The 12,733-nt window shown below is 51.7% G+C and overlaps 1 protein-coding gene across 3 annotated transcripts in view; it reads right to left on the reverse strand.

Annotated features, from left to right (window-relative positions):
- Positions 1-12,733, reverse strand: part of OTC (ornithine transcarbamylase) — a 299,169-nt gene that overhangs the window by 68,304 nt on the left and 218,132 nt on the right. For all 3 annotated transcript variants that reach the window (XM_069637362.1, XM_069637360.1, XM_069637361.1), the window contains exon 4: positions 3,537-3,624. In XM_069637362.1, the coding sequence (XP_069493463.1) occupies positions 3,537-3,624 (88 nt within the window). The remainder of the gene's footprint in view (positions 1-3,536; positions 3,625-12,733) is intronic.

A 12,733-nucleotide genomic window follows, 5' to 3' on the forward strand; every position in this document is an offset into this window, starting at 1 on the left:
AGGTCCGGCCGGCAGTTGGAGCCAGGACCCCGTACTGGCAACACGCGTCCCATGTGTGTTCTTGTGTATTAAAGCATGCGCGTGTGTAAGTGCCCAGGGGGGGCCTGGGTGTCACCCGCGCTCCATAACACTAGCAACGAGGAGCGACGACGGCGAGAAACCAGGCATTGCTCCGACCGTTGTCGGGTTGGAGAAAGTGTCTTTTCTCATGTCGTGTACCTACGCACTTTGGTCGGCAGCCATTTTGAGATACGCGGATCACAGCGGTTGCAGCCCACATGGGTGCGCCGGCTGCGATCCGGATCCCTCATGAACAATTTTTGGACCCTTCATGGCTCTTTTGGTTAAAGGGCCGTGAGAAAAATAAAAGAAGAAAGGGCAGCTGTCAGCACCACTTCCTTCATCCTGTGCCTTGTGATATCTGGGCACCCATCCTGAGGTCTGAAGGGCAGTACAAGCGATCCAAGGCTGATCCAACTGGGATACCCTCCCCCCAATCAATACCATGGGTGATGAGGGTGAAGAGAAGGGAGCCCCTGCACCTGTCCCACGAAGATTGCACAGCACCCTGGCACCCATGCCTGAATTTGACACCACAGGCCCGCCATCGAAGCTGGGACCGAAATGGCTACTATGGGTGAAGAAGTTGTAAATGTTTTTCAGAGCTTCAGGAGAGACGGATGATGACGCGAAGGTATCCACAATGGTATATTCAGTTGGCACGGAGGTCCATAGGATCTATGACTCGCTAAATCTTCAGGTGGTCACCTATGATTCAGTGAAGCAGGCCCTTCAAGACCACTTCCTCCCCATGGCGAATGTCGACTTCGACAGATTTGTAATGTGCGCCGAGAAACAGCAAGGTGAGGACCAGTTCTGTGCGCGGCTGAGGCACCTCGCAAGCACCTGCAGGTGGGTGAATGAGGAGGAGATGGTGCGGAACCAGCTGATTCAGGGGTGCAGCTCGGGGAAGTTGAGAAGGCAAGTGTTCAGGGAGCCAGGCCTGACGCTGCAAAATATCCTTGACAAGGGGAGAGCGTACGCACTGGCGGAGTCTAGAGGGGAGAAAATGGAGGCTGCTGTGTGCCCGGGGAAGAGTGAGGACGCTTTTGCCATCGGGCGTAATACCCCAGGTAGGGCGCACTGGGCCCCTAGGAAGGTGGATAGCCCCTCTGCGGCCTCATGTGGGGGAATATCCGGCAAAGACTAGAGTCTGTGGACAGTGTGGCACACCAGGACACTATGCAAGGGTGTGCAGAGCCTCGGCCCAAGTGACTGCATCAAGGGGACCCCACTGTAGTAGCACCGAAGCCGAAACAACCTGGGGCTGTCCGCATCTGCGTGGACATGAGGCTGCCTAATGCCGCCATCAAGAGAGAGCGTCACCTCACGCCCACGCTGGATGACATTGTGGGTGAGCTACAGGGGGCAAAGGTCTTCTCCAAGCTTGATCTGAGGTCTTGCTACCATCAACTGGAACTCCACCCGGAGTCGAGGTATATCACCACCTTTACAACTCACAAGGGACTATACCAATTCAAATGGCTCAGTTTTGGTGTCTCGTCAGCGGCTGAAGTTTTCCAGAACGTCATCCGGGGAGCCCTGGTGGGACTGAAGGCATGATCAACATGTCGGACGACATCCTGGTCTTCGCGCAGTCAGATACTGAGCATCTGAAAAGATTAGAACGGACCTTGCAGAGACTCAAACGTTTGGGGCTGACCCTGCACCGAAAGAAATGTGAATTTCTCAAGGACCGTATTGAGTTCTTCGAGTTTGTGTTCCATGCAGGGGGCATTTCGCCTGACCTGGAGAAAGTAAGAGACATACACAAGGCGGCCCCGCCAGAGTCACCAGCCGAGATAAGAAGCTTCCTCCGCATGGTGAATTATTGTGGACGATTCATTCGCGACCTGGCATCCCTCTCGGAGCCGTTGCGGTCCACTAACGAGGAACGACGTCGCCTAGGCTTGGACGCCGAAGGAGCAGAGGGCGTTCGCCGAGATCAAGAATACGCTGTCTGGCCAAGAAACGATGGCATACTTTAACCCAGATAGGGAATCGGAGATAGTGGTAGACATCAGCCTGGTGGGATTGGGGACGGGGCTCATGCAAGCAGATCCGCAGGGGATCATGCGCCCGATCGCCTATGCCAGTAAGGCACTCACAGAGACAGAAAAACGATACTCAAAAATTGAACATGAGGCCCTGGCCATCCTGTGGGGCTGCAAGCACTTCAGGATCTACATCCTGGGCAAACCGGTGGTGGTGATTACTAACCACAAGCCACTGATCCCGATCATGGCGGGCGCCTCCTCCAAGCCACCACCCCACATCGAGAGGTGGATGCTGTCGTTGATAGAATATGGGGTCAAGCTGCAGTATCGCCCAGTACCCACAACCCTGCGGACTACCCCCGGAAGCCTGGACTATCTATCCAGGCTTCCGGGGGTGGGACGCTCTCGAGACTCTGCCGAGGTGGTGGACTGCATCGAGATGGTGCACAATGTCGTAGAGGCAGCCCTGCCAGTGGCCGTGGCACGCCAGGAGATTGCGGATGCGTCAAATGTGGATGAGGTGTTCCTGGTCATCAAGGAGGCCATGGGCAGCAGGGAATGGCAAGAGGTCCTCTCTAACATTGCCAGGAGGGATATCGGAGCACAAAAAGATCTCAAAGCACTATGGGGGAACCGAAGGCCGGAAGGTAAGCTATCTCCACCGTACGAAGCCAGCCACTGGGAGTGACTCATGTCAAGGAGTCCATGGTCACCGCAGCTAATGCCAGGGGCACCGTTAAGCGGAACGTGTCCCACTTCAAGCGGATTGAAGCTGCACCTCCTCCCGTGCCACCACAGGCGCCAAGATCCGGGCCTGGACCAGGGTCACCGCCGAGGGACAAAGAACCTCCCGAAGTCCCAGAGGCACCGGGGACACCTCGAAAGGAGTCCAGGAGGTATCCGAGTTGTGCGGGGTGGAAACCTCTGCAGAGGTTCCAGGACTTTATATTGGACCCCGTATCATAATGGGTCGAGAACTGTTCCTGAGTTCCAAGGTTGCAACTGTTGTTTGTTAATGTTATGGTTATTCACTGTTTGGGGAAAAAGGAGGGATGTTGCGTAGTAGATACGCGTTAGGCGCATGCGCGAGCCTCGGTATGGGCCACGCATGCGCATGTTGAATAAAGGAGGTCCCGGCTGGCAGTTGGAGCCGGGACCCCGTACTGGCAACACGCGTCCCGTGTGTGTTCTTGTGTATGAATGCGTGCGTGTGTTTAAGTGCCCGCAGGGGGGCCTGCGGGTCACCCGCGCTCCATAACAAGCAGGACGTTTTGGGGGGTTTTCAATTGTGGAAAGCAAAATTTGGTGGAGTGATAAAGCATCCAATATTCAAAAGTACCAGATTTGTTTACAACGACATCCAATTTTGGAATGAGGGCCCTGAAGTAATTTGTTGCCATTCAAAATCCCACGATCAAATCAAAGCAAAAATGTAAATGACTTTCATAGCTTGGACCAATAAAGAGAAGTGCTACGTACCGTGCTGTATCTCTCAGATTTTCATTCACTCCTAAATGTATATCTTCTGTAGTGAGGAAACACGGATGGCCTCCAAGCAGGGCAAACCCTGGAAGGTAAACAGAAAAACAGCACATAACCCACCAATGACGTCATTTACATAGAAACACATGCGAAGTGCAAATGACGCAGTGCCACAAAACACAAGCAAAGTACAAATGACACACTGCATTTCCACAAAACACAAGCAAAGTACAAATGACGCAAAGCAAAGTACAAATGACGTTTTTTGGTCGGCGAACCGAAGCCCGCCCACCGGAAGTAGATGGTGTGATTCGACATATTTGTATCAGCGTTTAAATCATACTTTTTAGTTATTTAAAGCACATTTGTACAGTGGTTGAAGTGTACGAAAAGAAGCAGTGGAACTATGTTCCCTGCGGGCCTGCCTCCATTACCCACAATCCCTATCGCCACGCCACCTCCCACGTGCAACACAGACCCCCAAACAAACACGCCTACTGTTTAAGGGAATGTGAACGTTTAAACTTCTTCCTTTCTACACTTTTATTTTAAAACTCTACCATTCCGGAACGATCTCTTTTTTTAAATAAAACTATAGGAACAATAAAACTTTTTTTTTTAAAGTAGAGGAACATCGCTCCCAACCCCTCCAGCCAACTTCGACCACTACATTTGTACACTTATTTCGTAAACTGCACAACATTAATTTTGTGTGGACTAGTATATTTAGTTTATATAGGGTCTGATTCAGATAATGTTTTGCTCGGTTCAAAGTGGCTTTGCACTGCTGAAAAGTGACTTTGCAATGCTGACACAAACCCTGATTCATGTAACTTTACAAAGTGTATTTTTGCAGTGCAAAGTCAGTGCAAAGTCATTTTGTACTGCAAAAACCACTTTGGGCTGACTTTGCAATGCAAAAACACACTTTGCACAGTTCCATGAATCAGGGTTTGTGTCGAGGTGACACTGCGGCTTACAGGGTGGCGACCATTAGAGCTCACCAAGCTGCCCATGTCGCCACCTCCAGGAGAACATGTTGGGCTATGTAGCTGTCCTTGGCATAGGAAACAATGCCATGGGCGAAACGGCAGTGTGTTGCCAAGCACTCAGGGGTTAAGGAGTACTGCCCCCACCGTTGTGGGGGCAGAGCCATGTTACAGCGCGAAGGCTGGGAAAGGGGGTTTTCTGGGTAAGGCGCGAGAAGCGCCAGTATTCGATGCAAAGTTAAGGAATAAAGACGGTATCCACTATCCCCGTGTGCGCGTCCTCCTTTTCCGTGGCCTGCAAGAGGCAACACTGGCGACAAAGGTCATTCCCGTGCGCCCACGGAGTCCTCCGTTTCGGCAGTCCGCCGTTCCTCCGTGGCTTTCCGCCACTTCCGCGCTGCAAGCACGGTCGAAGCCGTCCCTGCTGGCAATCCGCCAGTTCCTCGCTCCGGTTGTGACTGGGCCTCCTCCTGCCTCTCCACCTCCTACACGGGCGGCAGCTGCTGGCCGCATCCGAAAACGCTGCAGTTCTCTCTCCATCCATCCTGCACCACATCAAGAGTCATGACGTTGGACCCTGGCAGTCCGCCTGACTCCCACGTTGCGACGAGCGCTCCAGGAACTGCGCAGTGGGGCCTTAGCCATCCGCTGCGGCCCCCCCTACGTCGCGTTCCGGCGAGCCTGCCCACGCCCTCGAGAAGCCCAACAAGGACATTTGACAGTGTCGAAGCAGTGCTGTGTGCCATCCCTCTCTACAACGTCGGTGACGCTGCATGCCCATCTGTGGCACCCGACCTCCCAGGTGGGTCACGCTCCGCCAGCCTAACCAAAACATACACAAGGGCCGAACACACCTTCTGGCATCATGAGCACGCCGGCCTCCGCCTCAAGGTCCAAACCTGGTTCACCTAGTCCAGCTCATATCGTACAGCCGATTCAGCTGCGACTACCACCGCCCTTCACCATGACTCCACAAGCCACGAAGGGGCCCAGATGGACTGATTGGATGGAAGATTTCCAGCATTGCGTCAGGGGGTCGGGTGATGGTAATTCCCCCAATATTAGGGACATCTTCCTCAATCTGATAGGGGGTGAGATAAAGACTGTGGTCAAGACCATCCCTGCAGCTGAACAGAACACTTTCAGGGACTTGATCAAGGCTTTAGATAGACTCCTCATCATAGAAGTTAATCGTCACTATGAACGCTACCTTTTCAACAAGTGCACCCAAATGCCACAGGAGACAGTTGACGAATTCATAACCCGCCTAAGAGTAAAAGGCGCAAATTGCCAATTTGACGCATTCTCGTTGGAGGAAGCCATAAGATTGAGGGTCATTGAAGGCTGCCTATCCCCTGCTCTCAAAAAACAGCTCCTGAAGAAACCCCTCACCATCCAGGAAGTGAGCGAGCTCGCTCGCATACATGAGAGGGTTGATGCCCAAGCTACATCCATGGGCAATCCGAGCAACCCCAAGCAAGACACAGCGGAACTGGTCGCAACCATACAACCATCTCGTCCAGGTGACAGAGGGCCACAGTCATACAGAACTCAAACCATCCAAACTCCCCGCCAACAGAGACAGTGCTATCGTTGTGGGATGTCTTTTCCGCATGCAGGCTCATGCCCAGCTTTATCACAACGGTGCACGAACTGCGGAAGAGAAGGACATTTTCACTTGGTGTGCCGGGAAGGCATACCATTTCCCCCTGCGAGGCCCCAAACGCCTGTTAGGCCATTTTTCCGTCCGCCACCTCCACGATACATTCAACCCAGATATTACCAACAAGGCCAGGGACAGAGGCGATACGTCAGGGCCATCGACAAATACCAGACGCCGGGGTACCCACTACAGCCAGAGCAGGCTGATCGGACCAAATATTTCACGGACGAATATGACCATCCACCAGAGGAATACAGGCCTGAGACTCTCTACCAGGAGGAGCAGGGAGCCGCATATGACATGCCATATGACCTATATTACCAAGACGAGTTTGTTAATCTCATACTCGACACTGAAGAGGCCAGAGAAGCCCCAAAAATCCCCATCAAAATGGGAAACAGACAATTTCAATTCATGATTGACTCAGGCGCTACTGTCAACATTATGGGCGAGCAGGACTATGCCGTACTACCGAACCCACCGGCACTCAAACAGTCTCGCTCAAGGATATTTCAGTGGGGAGCTACCACCCCCCTAACGACGGTAGGATGTTTCACACAATGCCTTCTCCTAAATGGCCGGAAAGTCGACACAACAATACACATAATCCGGTCACTTGCCAGAAGCCGATGCCTACTCAGCTATCACACGGCATCCCGCCTGGGGTTGATTGAAATACACGTGAGGCCGGGAGACTCCATCACAGCGACCTCCGAGAGCACAAACATGAGAGACACAGTTGGCACCATCACATGCTACCAGCCGCAGAACCTGGTCACACAGCTTGACATCACAAGGGACTTCCCCAACCTCTGCATGGGGCTGGGCAAACTCAAGCCCCCTCCCATTCGGCTCCACATCGACACATCGGTGAGACCAGTACCGCAACATCCCCGGAGAGTAGGTATTCACCTGCAAGCGGCAGTATCAGACGCACTCCAACAACTGCTGTCTGATGGCATCATTGAACCAGCCACAGGTCCGACACCATGGGTTTCCCCACTCTTGGTTGTACCCAAAGAGGGAGGAAAGATCGGCTTGTGCGTGGACATGAGGGTGGCAAACACTGCCATTCAGCGCGAGAGGCATCCGGGCCCGTGCATTGAGGACATGATCGTGCAACTGAACAACGTTCGGATGTTCTCCAAACTCGACCTCAACCAAGGATACCATCAGCTGGAGCTGCATCCGCAATCCAGGCCCATCACGACGTTCGCGACTCACGACGGTCTCTACAGGTATCGGCGTTTGAACTTCGGGATCTCATCAGCCGCGGAAATCTTTCAGGAGGCCATCCGGCAGGTGATCAGGCCCATCAAGGGCACACTGAACTACAGTGACGACATCCTCGTTTTTGGATCATCTAAAGAGTCTCATGACAAAGCCCTACTTGCTGCGTGTGCAGCACTCCAGGAAGCGGGCCTCACTCTCAATATTGCCAAGTGCCGTTTCAGCAAGACAAAGCTGAAATTTTTTGGACACATCTTTTCCAGCGAAGGAATGATGCCGGATCCCGACAAGGTTGACACTATCACCAACTTGGATGAACCGCGACAGGTTGCAAACGTTCGCTCGTTTCTCGGCATGGCTGGCTACTGTGCGAGGTACATACCGCACTATGCGTCCCTTACCGAACCTCTACGGAAACTCCTCCAGAAAGAAACGGTGTTCGAGTGGACCCCTGCGTGTCACCAGGCATTCTCCAACATCAAGCGTGCCCTGATGGAAGCACACCGCCTGGCATATTTCAATCCTTCATGGCACACTGAAATCGTGGTGGACGCAAGCCCAGTGGGCCTTGGTGCCATTCTAGCCCAAACCAGCGGGGCCGATGTCCACCCGAGACACGTGGTCGCCTATGCGAGCAGGGCCCTGTCCACCCCGGAACTGGCCTACTCCCAGGCGGAAAAAGAGAGTTTAGCCGCCGTCTGGGCGTGCGAACATTTCCATGACTTCATCATTGGGAAAAAGTTTACTTTAATTACGGACCACCAGGCCTTGCTATCGCTCTTTGGCAACCCGCACACCAAGATGCCCCCTAGAATCGAGCGGTGGGGAATCCATTTACAAGAATATGACTACGACATCGTGCATCGACCCGCGGGTGACCTTAACCCCGCTGACTATCTGTCACGACACCCAGTTGGGGCCCCACTAACCCGCAAAGGAGACACCGCCTATGTACAATACATAGCGTCCAACTCGCTACCACCGGCGCTGTCCCTGGAGAGAGTTGCCGCCGCATCAGCGGCTGACCCCACCATGGCACTCGCCATCAGCCTCACATTGACCAACAAATGGAGGGATCACCACAGAGCAATGCTGGCACACCCAGGGGTGTGCAAACAGGAAATTGAAAGGCTGGCCAGGGTACATAGCGAACTGGCCATCAAGGACAACGACATCCTCCTCAGAGGGTGCAGAATCGTCATCCTCGCCACGCTCAGGAACGAAGTAGTCAGCACGGCCCATGAGGGACATAGAGGAGCGGAGAACACCAAAAGACAGCTGAGGTGCCATGTCTGGTTCCCGTTTCTAGACGCGGCAGTAGAAGAATGGGTGAAGAACTGCCATGCCTGCTAGTGCACGGCTCCTGCGGAACATCCACCCCCGCTCCAACACATACAGATACCCGAACGGCCGTGGGAGCGTGTAGCCATGGACTTCTATGGGCCCACGGAGGAGGGTGACTACCTCCTGCTCCTAATAGACGAACACTCACGTTTCCCGATCGTCAAAACAGTCATCACCACCGCATTCCCTCAAGTAGCAGCGGCAATAGAGGAAGTGTTCAGCGAGTGGGGGATCCCCAAAATAGTCAAATCCGACAACGGGCCCCCATTCAGTGGATACGAATTTGGAACACTAGCAGAACACCTAGGGTTTGAACATATGAAGATAACCCCTCGCCACCCACAAGCGAATGAGATGGCTGAATGTTTCATGGCGTTGATCAAGAAAACAAGACAAAGAGCCAGAGTAGAAGCAGTCGATCCACACCAGGCACTGTGCTGACTCCTACGGGACTACAGAAACACTCCTCATGAAGCCACCAACAAGACACCTGCCGAGCTAATGTTTCGCTACAAAGTGCGAACCCGCATACCGCGCAATCCATCTGATGAGGAGCTGCCTGACATGGACGTGCTCCGAAGGGACGCGGAAGCCAAGGAGAGAGCAAGACGAGAGACAGATGCTCGCCGCCATGCAGTGATACAAGATTTCCACATTGGGGACAAAGTACTCGTCCAGCAACCAACGCCCAGAAAGACAGATCCGCGGTTTGCTCCAAGCCCCATGAAAGTAACCGCAGTGAAAGGCACGATGGTGACGGCCGAGGATCAAAGCAGAGCTGTCACCAGGAACTGTCAACAATTCAGACACTACACCAGACGAGAGGGAACAGAGCCGTTTCAGCGATCGACCTCTCCAGAACCGCGAGAGCCGCGGGATGACCTGTGGATCCCTCCTGGAGGAGACCCAGGAGGGACAAGCGGAGAAGTGAGAACCACGGAACTGCAAGAGGCAGGTGACCAAGATGAGAGGCCACGGAGAGTTGTAAGGAAACCTATGAGACTTGCTGAAGAATGTTGATTTCGATGTTTGAATATATTGTTCGAGGGTGATGTTGCCAAGCACTCAGGGGTTAAGGAGTGCTGCCCCCACCGTTGTGGGGGCGGAGCCATGTTACGGCGCGAAGGCTGGGAAAGGGGGTTTTCTGGGTAAGGTGCGAGAAGCGCCAGTATTGGATGTAAAGTTAAGGAATAAAGACGGTATCCACTATCTCCGTGTGCGCGTCCTCCTTTTCCGTGGCCTGCAAGAGGCAACACAGTGCAAAGTCACTTGTCAGCTGTGCAAATTCACTTTGAAGCATGCAAAGAATTCCATGAATCGGGCCCGTACAGTCTAATGGGTATCACATCAATTTGTTAACTCTTGTTGGCTTGTTTGATTGCTGCAACACAGACCTCTTCAAATCGGCTGTCAGGGCACCTGATCCATCCCTTGATTGAGGTACCTCATTCCTACTGATCTCCACAGTTTCAATGAAGTGCCATCAATCCTCAAATAATTGACATTTCCATGGAGATGTTCACCTGCTGTAATCCAGTCCGGCTCCATAGCTATCAAATAGAGCAGAGGTAGCCAACCCAGGGCTCTTCATATACTTTGCCTATGACTCCCAGGATCCCACACCATTGACAATACTGGCTAGAGCTGATGAGAATTGTAGGCTGTATTGGGGTCATCGGTGGTCCGTCAAAAGACCGAAAAAAAATCTCGAATTACAACAATCTCGAAAAAAAAATATCGAGAAAAAAAAAGTCGCATTTTTTATTTATTTAATTATATGCTTTTTTGGGGTCAGGTAAGTAAAAAAAAGGGGTAAAATAAAAAAAAATGAAAAAAGGGGGGTTGCGGGGGAACCCCCCCATTTCCAACAAAAAGTCATTAAAAAAAATTTGACTTTTTATTTTTCGACCTTTTCATTTCGAGATTTTTTTTTCGGGATTTTTTTTTTCGGTTTTATGACTATAAACCGGGGTCATCCTGCTGTCTTCATCCATGGGAACAGATGAGCATCTGTGGACCGGGAGAAGGGAGAACTGACTGAAGAAGGTTTCCACTCCAATGCTGTGAAAATGAGAAGATGCAAAACCCCATCCACAGGACCCAGTATCTTAATTTCGAGCCTCTTCGTCAAATGTGTTGCGGATGCTTGGTTCATTCTACTAAAGGAAATGGCAGCGTGGAGCCCATGTGGACTAAGAGAAGAGTCTGGTATACCTGGAAACAGAGCGGTATTGCTCATGAACCGCTGACAATCCCTGTTGATGGAGCTTGGCAAGAGTGGCAAGCAACTTCAGTAGCCCAGACATAAAGCCTGCCTACTTCTGCTCTGAGCTGCAGGGAGGACGAAAGAAGGGTGGATATTCTAAGTGACTTCAAAATGGCAGACGGCCCTTTTCAAACCTTCAGGTGCCACATGGAGCAAACACCTGCACATACCCCCTTAGAGTGGATGTAAATCCCTGGGTGTAGAATGGGTCAGGAGACATAATCCTGTAGGCAGCAGGTGTTGGTTGAATGCATAGTAGACAGAGCACTATATCCCTGGAACCAAAGCCAGAGTATAGACCTGAGACTAACATGTAGAGAAAGAAGCATGCAGCAGGCTATAACAGATGACTGATAGGGCAAATAGTGGGATACAGGATACCTTGATGGCCGATATTTACTGACCCTATTAGTTTCCTTAGTGCTTTCTACTTATGATCATAGCACTTAAAGAAGTGAAAACCTTACTGGCTTGAGGTGCACCTCTGGCTTTCATCAATAATGTATTCTAAGTTATCCTGAACAGTGGCGAGCAAAACGGCGAAAATTTGCTTCCCAGAGAAATGGGCACATGCAGTGCGTAATTAAGCTATAAACCCAGAGCCGCGGGGGTATTACTGAGTCAGGTAATGCCCCAGGGCCCATAGTTATAGGCCCAAGCAAAGCGAGGGCCTTAACGAAGGTCCCGGGGCATTACCTGACTCGGTAATGCCCCTGCCGCTCAGGGTTTATAGCTATAAGTACCCCAGCCCGCCAGACCATGGTACTAATAGCATTTTTCGGAACAGAAAACAAAAAATGTCAGAGGAAATGGCTGCCGGGAAGAGAAAACGGAGTCCGTTTTCCCTTTCCATGGCATCCATCGGCAGCGGATGCGCTGGGGACAGAAGTGTTCCCAGCGCGTTCGCTCCTGAAAAGGAGAAATACAAAGGTAAGTGGGGTTGGGAGGGCGGCGAGGGGATTGTGTGCAAGGGAGGGCAGAGGGAAAAACAAAACAAATAACTTACCTGAATCCCACTGGCGGGGGATGATGTTGGCCTCCGCCTGTGTGGAGGCTCGGAGTGGGGATGGCCCCGCTTCGAGCCTCCTCATTGGCTGTGGGGCTGCCACGCCCCCTGCCGGGAACAAAGGAGTGGACTCCCGGCCGAGGGATTCCCGGCCGGGTAAAGCCCCGGCGAGAGCCAATCAGAATGGTTTTTACATTCTGGTTGACCCTTGCCTGGTACTAATCTGCTTTATTTGCCTAATTTTGCCAATACAGCATAGTTGGACAAGATTTCATTTGTTGGGCTATATTCATGAAATTTCTGTGAATTACTGGCCTGAAAAATATTTCAGCCCTCTAAGTGGGAAAATCACCCCCAAAAAATTAATTTTTGTGCAGTAAAACAAAAGTTGCCAATAAGAGGTGAAACAAGAAAAACATCTACTCTGTCAGCAAAGTAAAAGTAGTGGCAAATTCCACCACATTCGCTTCACCTGTGGTAATTCTGCTCACCCTTAATCTTGACTGTAGTGAATACCTGTGAATGATTATCTTTTATACTATAGTGAATGATAGTATAATCATTTCATACTATAGGGAATGATTACTTTTGTTGCCATGTGTGTTTTGTTGATGGCCACCTGAACTAGACGTATGTAAGGCAGCTCATCCATTCCTGCTTTTATCCTTTGCACGCTGGTAGGAGTACTTTTACTTT

This window comes from Ambystoma mexicanum, chromosome 7p (genome assembly GCF_040938575.1).
Source record: "Ambystoma mexicanum isolate Mex_15411 chromosome 7p, UKY_AmexF1_1, whole genome shotgun sequence".
In the NCBI taxonomy this organism is placed as follows: domain Eukaryota; kingdom Metazoa; phylum Chordata; class Amphibia; order Caudata; family Ambystomatidae; genus Ambystoma; species Ambystoma mexicanum.